General features: G+C 40.8%; 1 protein-coding gene across 1 annotated transcript; it reads right to left on the minus strand. All coding sequences in view use genetic code 11, as the record gives it.

Moving 5' to 3' along the window:
• Window positions 1-1,849: 1,849 nt before the first annotated feature.
• EGR_01641 (ral guanine nucleotide dissociation stimulator ralgds) lies at window positions 1,850-5,871 on the minus strand (the record flags this gene model as incomplete). Its single annotated transcript, XM_024490890.1, has 6 exons — window positions 1,850-2,022; window positions 2,393-2,489; window positions 3,154-3,313; window positions 4,107-4,151; window positions 4,617-4,999; window positions 5,482-5,871. 6 exons carry the CDS (start codon window positions 5,869-5,871, stop codon window positions 1,850-1,852), a joined length of 1,248 nt encoding a protein of 415 aa, XP_024354755.1.
• Window positions 5,872-12,056: the final 6,185 nt, after the last annotated feature.

Here is a 12,056-nt window from a genome sequence, read left to right on the forward strand (position 1 = left end):
TGCTATGATTCACTCCTTTTATCATTGTAGATAAAGGCAGGAAAAATTGCTTTTCCAGATAAACGGCGAAGTAGCCAAGGAACAAATTCAACCAGGGAAAATGTCTATCAACATTTCCAACTTCCATATTGCCGCTTTTTAGGGAAAAACAACAGTCTGCAATTCTAAATAAAATCACAGAACCTTACACTTGGGCAGGGCTATTTAGCACCAAACATCATAGAACATGCAGAGGTGCAACACCAATTAGTCTAATAATACCTTAAATAATGGAAAAAAATAGAATATTGTGCATTCAGTATAGGGTAAATGTACAACCCCAGTTGACAATCTCGGGGTATAAAGTGATCATTAACAGCATCACCACGAACTGAGGTGATAAAAGACAATAAATGCTTAATCTGTTGAAATCAACGTGTACTATAACACCACGAAGAGCAACCAGAACTATATGCAATACAAAGGCCAAGTAATCGAGCAGTGCGCTCTGCCGGCATATCCACTTAAACAAAGAATGCTAAAATCCGAACAGCTGAAATTTTGCAAGCCTCGTATCAAATAATTTGTGCTTCTTCGTGTGCCAGTTACTGTTCGCGCCTCGTGCTTTAGGTATCATTTCACATTGGGAGACAAGTGCGGGACGCCTACTAATGAAGTAAATTATCCGTGTTTACGATTTTTGCATAAAATAATCTCATTTGTTAATCCGTTAGTCCACTTTGAGCGAAAGAATAAAGTAAGCGTGCAATTTAATCCCACAGCCTCCATTTTGAAAACTGTTGCCCCATCTTTTGGTTTGTTTACCTTACATGTTTTTGCTTATTTTTGTCATTTGTCAAAGACAAGAGGCTTTGCCAACCAGCCTATTTACAGTTGAAATGAAGTGCAACCCTGGGGGTTCTAGCGCCTGAACATCTTAACAGCAAATAATACCTAACCTCCTATGCTTAATCAGGATGAGTGAATAGGTTTGTTAGTCGCATAGTCCCCGGGTCTTCCCTAAGGTCATGCTAAGCCACATTAAGATGGACTACTACATCACTGAAGTAAAGAAATGTCATTAGACCTCAGATATGGCTGGAGAACTGCACCGTCACTCATAATTAGAAAGTGGTGCTACTGAAGGATGCGCCTAATGAGGTAAGTAATAGAACCTAGTGCCAAATCAATACATTTGAATGGAACTACAATTACTGCATTATTGCTATGTGAGCGACCCCACTCTTAATTATGTTATGGCAGTGGAATATTCAGACACCGCTCTATCTTGACATTCTCAACACTTAAGTTACAAGTTTCCAGGATCTTCCGCTCGTAACACCTAAACTACTTCTATAGATGATTTTTCCTTGCCATGAGGCTTCAGTCTGAATTTAAGGATACGAAGCTACATTTAAAGATTAATTTACACCAAAACTTATTCTCATAATTCATCTATCCATACACCCTACAAAATTTAAATCAGAGCACATATACTGAAACTTGGCGGTTCGTGCTCTTGGAAGACTCCATGTTGGGTACAGCAAAAGGCACCTAGGAGTCATAGCCCACACGCAGTGTATTTCCTACTGTCAACCGCTCTGGCTGCAGGCCACTCATTCCTCGATACCAATAAAGTAGAACCCATCCACCTACGGGAAACCCCATTTCGACTATTGGAACAAATTCCCCTTTCAATCAGAATGCCATTTTTATATTTATTCAAGGTCAAGCGAAAATTGGATAAGTAATGCAAACTGAATGAGTTTGTTGGTTAATCGTGCTGTACAGTAAACATCATTTACCGTTTTTACAAAAATATTATTCACAGCTTCTGGTGATGGGAGTATAAGATTTTGATATCTCATACCTAAAATCGCGTGCAATCCTCAATATGTGCGATATTGGGCGTGCTCGGAGAGGATCGGGGATGGTGCAAGGTGCCATTGATTTTGTTTTTTATTAAGGACAATTGGTGGTGGGCTCTTAACAAAGGGGTCACTGAGGTCGCATTGAGGTCACTGACGCTGCTGCTACGGCGTTCTGCGGAAAAAGTTAAGTTTAAATTGTTTAAAGGAGTTGTAAATTAGGAACGAGGTCTGCCTCTAAACAATGGCGAAATTTTCACCACGTAACGTTAAAAACGTTTTTGGAGGATATTTTGATATCAGAGATGATAAGACAAACTGAAAACTACGCCAGCGATTATCCGTTCAAATGTTCACGAGAAAGTGGTGAATAAATGCAAACTTTATCCAATTTGTTCTTCTAATGGAAATATGAGTTAATTTCCAAGCAAATAATTATCCATGAGACCTTCGAAAGCCAGTAAAAATTTGAGTAAGATGAAATCCAAATTACGTAAACAAGAGCATATGAAAAGCACTTTTGTGTAAATTTCCATCCGACTTACTCGGTTTCTGGTTGCTTCGTTTGAGAGATCCTTTGATGATCACTTTTCTTGAATCATACTCATCGAAGGCGCTTTTATCGTTGCTGTGCTTGGAATTCTATAAATGAGAGATACATGTAAGGCCCGGGATGAGGGTTTGTAGTACAAACAAAACCGAGCCCCGAAAACAAAACATGCAGGCTTCAAAATGAGTCAATTTTGAGACATGCAAATGCACATGAAGGCCGACGTACCTCCCTTCCCCAACGCTGTTTAGTGGCTACAGACCTGGTCGTCGACTTGGGGAAATGGAGATCGACACACATGCATAATCATTGACAATGCAAAAGTGAATGGAAAATCACCTTATCTGACCTCCCAGCTGTTCGTTCCAACACAGCACCACAATCACGTTTTAAATGAAAGGTGCACACTTCTTTCACGGAACTGAGGACCCCTGCTGAACGATCTAGGACTAAGCAAAAGAGCCGCAGACACTGCTAAAATAAGGCGGTTCACATGTTTTCTTTCCATGACTGCCATTTTAATGCCAAACTATGGTGGTCAGATTTAACCAGTATTTCGAATGTTGACTAGGTTTCTACCTCTAGATAAGCAGACTGGCAGGTTATGCAGATACTCCTACCCCATCCTCATTTCTAAGCTGAAATTCGTAAGGAGCACAGGCTAAGTGCGTCTTACAATCATGTAAACGCGTGCAACAAAATGGAAGGCGGAGAAGGAGGAATAAGGGTGGGAGTGGAGGTTAGAAGTCGACTTACGGCGGAGCCGCACGGGGGTAGCCTAGAGAGGCGTGGCGAATGGGAAAGTGGAGAGGAGAGGCGGCTACGCGGAAGCTCCTCCATTTGGCAGTCATCGTCGCTGACGCCACCGCCATGGAAGAGCACTTCCAATGATCCTGAGACGGTGTCCATCCCGTCTCTGCAACGAAATCAGTCAGTCGTGCGGCAGTGACTTACTGACTAGCTAGCATAGCTATGCCACTGAGCACTCCATAGCACTTTAAGATCGTTTGAAAAAAATGCTTGGTCAGAAAACATTTCTCAGTGAATATCATTTATCCTATGTAAATTTTTCATACTACAGCGCTTTGAATAAAGCACGGGGTGGTTATTTTCCTGAGTCCTTTTCGAACTGGCATAAAATTACACAAATGCCACCACCTTATCTGCGAATGACAAAACGGAAGCTGTTTTAGTTGTGGAGGTAGACAAAGCAGCCCAGTACCAGATCAGGGGAATGTGAAACTTGAGGAATCACACTGAGGGGAACGGAACTTAATCTGATGTGGTCTCCACTAAGATCGAACATTATCGTTTGCACAATGCAACTTTTGCATCAAATGCAATTGACTTCTAACAAAAACATTTTCCTGATGGCATAGTTAATCGGAAGAAGCTAACGCCATACAGAATCCCAGTGGTCGAAAAATGAATCACCACTTGGGCAAAGAAGGTTTCAGCATTGAACGAGCACACCCCATCATCAGCATGACATCGCGAGTCTTATCAACCTGGAAGTTAATACCAATAACGTAGTCGTAGATTCCTGTTGTCCTTATTTACAGTGATTTTTAACTTTTCTTCATAAGAATGATTTCAGCGTTTTATAATAAGGAAAGATAGAACTTATAAAGAACGAATCCTAACTTTGTATTGCAGTAATGAGACACTATAGTTGACTTTAATGGCAGTATACCATGAGAAATAGTTACCTCCAGTTCCGTGGTGGTGGTTCAAGCTCTCTTGCTCTCTGATTCCTGAAAGAAAATAATAAAAAGGTCTGTCAAGCACATAAGTTATCGATCCATTACTATTAATTACATTTGACTTTGGCCAATTTTTTAAATCAAATTGCCGTTGCATCTTAAGGAGTACATTTATCGGGTCTGATGCTTTTGGAAAAGTTAACTGCGTTAGCTAATAGAAAAATTTCATGAATCATGCACAATAAGGAAAGATTGGTGACAGATTTAAAAACTACTTTCATCTTCACACCGCTGGAGTTCAATGTTATCATAAGGATACGACTGCTTATGAATTAAAAGCATTTCTCACAAACGAAATCTTATCACATCCAGTCTGTTATGCTAATCTCCACTCACGAGGACATAAAAGCACACTTACGGGATTTTTTCGCCTACCAATAAATACTTTGATCACAACATGATGAGGAAAAACCGACAAAACGACTAATCATGATAGATGATACCAAATGTACTTACGCTCCACTTTCGCTGATCAGAACGAAGCTTTCAAACCACTGTCTAAAGGCCACATCCTCGCGAATCTTGTAACGTGTAGCGGATGATTGCAAGTACATGAGCTTGGCCAGTACCTTGTATTCACGCCAATGTTTGCGAAAGTTGATGAGATCGTCGTTTTCTGAAGCAAGGGCGGCGATGGGAGTGGCGGAAGTGACAGTGGTGGAGGCGACAGGACTGACGATAGAGCACTCGCGTCGTTTTGAACCCGTGGCCAAGGCGCTTTTGCCTCGCCGCCGCTGTAATGGGAGCGGCGGGGCGACGGTAGCCCTCACCTGTCGGCCCCTCTTGTCCCTCGGAATGATTACCCCAGTCGGGGTTGGGGTAGTACTTGACCCCGTTTCCTAGAAGGAAACGCCACAGGTTGCTGCTAATACATTTCTAGCTGACTGTAATAAAAAACATTCATTTTTTTCATCGCTCATCAGTAGATTGTTAATGTAAAGATTGCTGCTCAAGGTGTGCAGAGCATTATGTCCTGATTCACTTTATCGTATAATGGCTTTATGCACCTCACGCTGTTACTCTTCCTACATTGATATTATACTTTATACGCTTTATACGCCTCCCAAAGTAAATCAAGTACTGCATGGTACAGCTCCATACATAAAGCAGGCATATCTAAATTAGCAATGCAAGTAATGAACTGAGAAATCTTTCATCGCAAAACCTCCATAGTTTTTGTGTAGTGTGCAATAGACACTGAGTGAAAAATCTGCTCTGATATCCATTTGATTTTCGCACCGTCAACTTTTAGGTGGCCTTTCGACAAGCTACGATGGTCTATTTAAAATTGAACTCGTTTAACAATTGTGAGGTGGATTACATTATTATTTGACCCCTTCCTAGACCGCTGATTGATAAGCACGGGTAAGGGTGGCTGCTGTGAAGGCTCAGCGCCGCACGCACTGCCAGTGCCGCTTTCGAAACTTTCATTAACACGCTTGCGTCGGGAAGGTCGTCTAGGAGGCTCTGTAGAGAGCAGAGGCGGGGCCAAAAGGGGCTCAAAATTGTGATGCCCCTGATTTTGATGGTTGTGGAGGTTATTGTGGTTGTTTCGGCGGTCCCGCGCCATGCTAGTGAGGCTGCTGCCACTGGTGGGTCGTCGTAGTTCCGTTGGTTTATGACGCGGCAATCGGTCCGGTGCCGACTCGTGGAGCATCGCCAGGTCATTGAGGAAGATGCCGAGGTAGGGGATTGTGCCTACAGTCTTCATCATGATCTCTTCGTGTTGTAATGGAGCGCGGGAGGCTTCGACATTTGGCCGGAATGCTCCACGAGAGTAACGAGCGTTCTCCTTAATAAATACATTTAACTTCACATAGTCCGTTATAGTATCCAGTTGTTAGTTCAAAAAATATTGGGCGTGCATTCACGCATTGAATTCAAAATACCGTGATTCAATAGACATAAAACGACACTTAGGGTTTATTCGGCGGAAGTCGCGTGCCAGGTTTGAATGTGTCAGACCCTCTGACGTCATTTCGGTCGCCAAGGGATGCATTTGGTGCGGTGCAAAAGCAGGGTTGTGATGTGGAAAAACGAAACTCTTATGACGTGAAGCTTGCCTTATGACGAAGATGCAATATCCGCCAGGTGTCTTTACTTCGAGGCTACAAACACTCGATCTGGTCAATTATATTTCAGGAAAACGGCTGGAACTTACAAAAACTACCAACTTCCTGTGGTTACGTAAATCTCGTAGCATTGACAGAGTAGTAAGATCTCAGTGAGTTGCATTTTAATGCGGGTATACAGACTTGAAATTGGATGATAGAAACCTCATGCATAACGCCCACTACTAATGGTAATTACGTAAGCACCTAGGTGCTTCAAAATTAGCAAGTCTCAGTTGTACACGAATACACAAGAGCATAATAGGCTCAAAATCAGTAAAGGCGTCTATTAAGAATGGTTTTGGGATTAGATTATGATCAAGCGTTAGTTGCAGGCATGCTAAATACCGATACTGGGGAATTACAAGATTTGATTCCATTGTGAGTATGCTGCTAAAGCGCGATTTCGTCGGATTGATGATTCGCGATTGGGAAATGTTTACAAAAAACCCTCACACGAATTCTAGCTAATCAGGAACTAGAATCATGTAGCTAAAAACGAGGCTTACGTAAAGATAACTGGCGGTTATACAACCATTTTGGAAGAGTTCTTCTTACGATCACGTGACTGCAGACAGACGATTCAGTGTGAACAACTAGGGTTGAGAAATCTTGTGAATGCATCAATAGTCACCACAGTGGCACATGTTCAGTTCCGTGTTAGAAATACACTATAGAACCATCAAATAGAATACTAGTATCTACTTTTACCATAGTTTAAGGTTCACATTATCAGGCAGCAGCACGAAAAAGCCATGGCTCACAAACAGCGAGATCATTAAACATTTATCACAATGTGAAATACCATCACTTTCTGCCTGAAAGCGTTGTTTGGGGGCTTATTTACACCAAAAGATATTATTATTACTGTTTCAAAGTGTGTTTCGATAATTCCCTTAATTCATAATTACTGTAAATGCACCATTTTGGTGAATGCGGAGGCGTTTCTTTGGGAACCAGCTAAAGAAATGGAACAGTTAACCCCAAAGAAAACAATAACTCGGGCACCGAGACATTGGATGCAAAGAAGATTCGGTAAATTTCATTTTCACCGTCCCCAAATGCAATCGCGGTAAATACCGGTTACTTTATCAGCATGAGACTTATACTGCGTTTGAACTTTGCCCTAATGTTTCCAAGGCCTTCGGATAAGTCCTGTTTCTAAAAGCTGAGCCCGTGTTTCATGAGAGGAGCAACATTCTTCTAAAAATGCGTCAATTTTCTGCTTAGAGTGAGTTCACATCACAATAACACCTGGCTTTGGCAGCGCCAACAACAAACTATCAGGCTTTCCTATTCATCATCGGGAAAGCATTGAATCTGGCAGAGGACGTGACTTTTATCACTTTACCAAAACCAGATCTTTCAATTTCTCATTTAAGGGTTGTGAGCGCCTTGAACTGTGATGCACTTTTTTCATACGCACAGTCGGATGTGAAAATAGATTTATTTTTTTTTGACAATTTGGTGCCCATACAGTACTTCCAGTGTCTAATGGACAAAATTTGTACTAACACACGCCTCGGAAGGAAGCCAACAGTGGGTACTACATGTTGTAAGAAAAATGAAGGGTTAAGCTTTATCTAAAAGTTGAAAACGTATGTACTATGACAAAAATTGTCCGTTGAACGGTCAAAGCACCCTTTCGTAAAGGACTAAGGCGTGTGTAGAGTTGATAGACATTTATAGTTTTTGGATAAAAATATAGCTTGTAGAGAAGCTATTGAAACAGGAGTCGTTTTCATAGTTCTCGAAGTAGGCAGACTATGAGAGTATCTAGGAGCCGCGCCTGCATACGCTGGCGTGCAACAACACATTTCTGCGCCCTAAACATTGGGTAATTAGTCATGCCATTTGATACTAAAACCAGGAGTTAGACCATGCAAACTCCACTTTGTGGAAATCTATACTGTTAAATTATTTCAAACCAACATTTTCATTAAAAAACAGAAATGGCAATCATTTCACAACCGCGAACAGATAGAAACTTGGCATCTATGAAACCATATCGAAAGAATAATTCTACGCTTAGAAAAGGTTTCATGGTATTACACTTTTAGTCACATTTCATAAATTCATGTTCGCCTGATATTAGTCAATGGGCGTTACGACTTCAAATTCCAGCAATGCGAATCCATCCAAACGCTGAAGGTAATGGCAATGTTCGCCCAGTGTTTAAGTGGTATCTTATCCAAGGAGAGTAATTCATTTAAAACAAATGGTAATTTGCTTATCATCATATTAATGAGCTAAATCAAATACCACGCAGATAAGTTTTCGATTAATAACTCAACTGCGTTTCGATGAGACATCGATGTTTATCTTTGTACACATTAAAAGTGGTGGTTAAGAGACTTGCTATTTTACTACGAAATTTAATGTACTTATATCAAGCGTCAAATGATCCACATTTAACCAATTAAACGAGTAGTATGTAACCTTAAGTACTGGAGTAAAATTATGCCTGCTGATCCTACGCAATCCCACGGTTTTGCCATCTAAGACGGCGTTTCAAGTCTACCAACCCATCGATGAAGTGTAGTTAGCGTCCACAGTATATTTACCTATACAAATTACCACTTTCACTTCGGCCATCATTTACAGCAAACCTCACTAAGAAATGTGTGGTTCAAGAACTTTTCTGGATTTTGACGGTAACCAAAAAAAGAACTAATGAAGTACTGCATTATCCTTGGTCGCGGTTATGATTCAAAACATACTTCATGACTCTGAGGTTGAACTGTAAACCAACGTCGCAGTTTTCTCATTTCGTCACAAAACCATAATGCTAAAGTTAACTTTTTGTGTAGAAATATCAATCCACACTATTATATTGTACCTTAAATTCTTAAAGGCTTTTTCAAGTCTTCAAAAAAGAGATTTAACGAACGTAACACATCGGTTTTATGCGTGAATTCATCTGTTGTACGCCAAGTAAACATCTTCCCATTTGTCAACTGAGAATTTGTCTTATACTATTCACCCTACCATTTAATACGCACTTCTAAACCTCTCATAAATCGGTAAATACAAATAAAGAAACCAGTGTGTTACAAAAATCTTTCCCAACCAAGCCAGCAACTTTTGTCAATATGTATGCCTGGAGATCTAGGTTATTTGTAAATCGGGAGAGGAAATTATGGATCAGTAGACGAAAGATAGATGATCTGGGAACTGCACTTGACTAAATAGATATTTAAAAATCCCTCAAAAGGATGTATCTCGGTATGCATGAAGTCACGTCACCTATAAATCTGGAAAAGCAGTTGCAGGTTTATTGGTCGGGGTCAAATAGCTGACTTGTCGGGACGATACCAGGCGAGTGGCTACCCGTGAATGTCTTAAAAGTAGTGGTCAAAAGTGTGCTTGGCGGTGTGACGGCGCAGAGCAACTGTGCGAGTAGCAACGTACACGAACTAACAACCGCACCCAGTCTCATGGTTGTGTATTTGCGAGCACCCCTAGCACTGCTTCAATTCAGTACACCGCCCTCCACAGCGGGGTAGTTGTAAGGCTGCAAGCACAAATTGCATTGGTATGGTAGGCAATTTAACAAAGCCGTCAATACCGCCCAAGAAATTGTACGAACACGGAGAACTAACTCAAACGCCTCCCACAATGATCCATGTTTGAAAAGAAACCCACTGGCTATAGCTAGCATCGCAAATATATGGCCGAGTTTTTCAGTGGCTACCACTACTTTTTGCCTAAAACAGCACTGAAAGCGCAGTTTTTAGTTACAATGTAGGGAAATTTCCCTCCTACAGAACTGTACAGCATTCACTGTGAATCTGTTCACCGAAAGTTGCTTCATTAAACACGAAAAGTTGACAGTCCAGAGCAAATCCATTATAAGCACTCTAATTCTGGAATGCAGCGGATTTCAAGGATATCAATAAGTGTCATTTGATGTTTCATCCGATATATGTTCTCTAGCCAAATTTTAGTGTCAAATATTCAATCGAAAAAAGGGTAAATGACACTTGAAGTGCTAGACAGACGGCTGCAGATGTATCAGGTGGCCAAAAGTTTTTGCGGTTCTCAGTGTATTTCGCCGCAATAACTTGTTCAAACTCACGAGAACGTGTGAAATGCCTATTTTCATTTGAACAATGAATCTTGAATATGCGTCGGTCTATCGGTGCCCTTTTTTGCGTTCTCTACTACATTCCCATTATTTTGAGACTAGTGTGATTCGGAGCCTATCTGCCTTACCAACGTAAACTCGTTCTCAAAGCCGTAGAAGCTTCCCACTAAAATGCGTCTAGTGTGTGGAGAAAGTGAGGTGGGAGAAGGTACCGCCCAGAGATTACTTTAACAGTTTAATAAAACAATAGATATGGCATTTCTCGAAAGAATCTACATCCCCATTTATGGAGAATTACTTGTGCTTAGTGTCACGATACTTCAAGATTAAGGCATCAAGAGCAGCTTTCAGTAATGCTTAACGGGAGTGTTGAGACAACGGGTACGCTTATATCATCCGCGAAAGTTGTGTAAACTGCTAGATAGATGGGTCCCACTAAAACACATTAACAACAGTTGAAAATAAGCCTCAATAAATACCATACCGTTCGCAATTCTCTCACTTTCGCTATAAAAATGCTCATTTTGGATTGTTCGCTGACTGACTTGCGATAAACTAGTTATCCCACACTTCTAAGGCACGTACCGCTCCACCCCCAGAAAACTGCATATTGTGTGTGGTACGCTGTAGATGGAGTTGTTCACCATGCATTGCTCATTTGCTGAAGGGCCTAACATTTGTGGCCGTGATTTATCTGCTCGATGCAATACAACTGAAAGATGTGTAAGAACTTCCTCAGAAGCAGTTAGGACTAGCTGATCGGTAGGAGGAAAGATTGAGTCGTACAAAACAACCAAAGATAGCATAGTCCATGGCGGAAAATTTGTCTTTAAGATTTGGACTTTAAGATGAAAAGAAGGCGATAATGCCCCACCATTATCCTCCCATATTCTCCTCTTTTTATCCGGATGATTATCACCTTTTCTTGGCACCATATAGCCACGTACAAAATAGAGTAAGTTAAGAAATAAAAATGGAATAGAAAAAGAGTTGGCACACTTCCAGAGGGAAAGGGTTTTATAAGTGAAGTTCGCAAGTTTGTGTCTCATTGTGGAATGCTGATCGGTTGTAGTGGTGGTTACTCCTAGAGGAAAAGTCTTTATAGGGGTTTCCTACAGTTACTTAACTTCTCTTATAAAGAATTGCATGAACTTATTTGGTTACTTCATATATCCTACAGAATATTCCATGGTGATGTGGCAGCATTAGTCACTATGGTCGTAAGTTGGCGTCGTCTAAGAAAGCTAGAGGAATTTGCCTAAAAAACAGTCTAAATAATTGAATCTTACCAGTTATAAATGAATAAATGGTGACAGATACTGTTACTATTCGCAATGAATGAAAATAAGTGGTAGCACATACCGGCAAGTAATCAGCGCCAATTTTTCGTCGAAATATTGTGGAGAGGATACAGTGCCGAGAATCTTGATGGTGGCCGATTTCATAGCTGGAGTACATCTACAAAGATACATGGAGTCGTGCATTCTGCTTAAGTCGTAAAATTATTTACTTTCCCAGAGAAACCTTATAAATAGCTATTCGTCAGAACAATAATGATTAACTCTTTTTGATGGTGCAGGCAGATATATTACCTAAACTGGAAAATGTTGTGAACGGAAACTTCACTAGTCCACTAGCGTTTCTTCATTATTCTTGAAACGCGTTTCGATTGCTTATCAAAGGCAGTAGAAGCGACAG

This window comes from Echinococcus granulosus, assembly GCF_000524195.1.
Source record: "Echinococcus granulosus chromosome Unknown EG_S00006, whole genome shotgun sequence".
Classification (NCBI taxonomy): Eukaryota; Metazoa; Platyhelminthes; class Cestoda; order Cyclophyllidea; family Taeniidae; genus Echinococcus; species Echinococcus granulosus.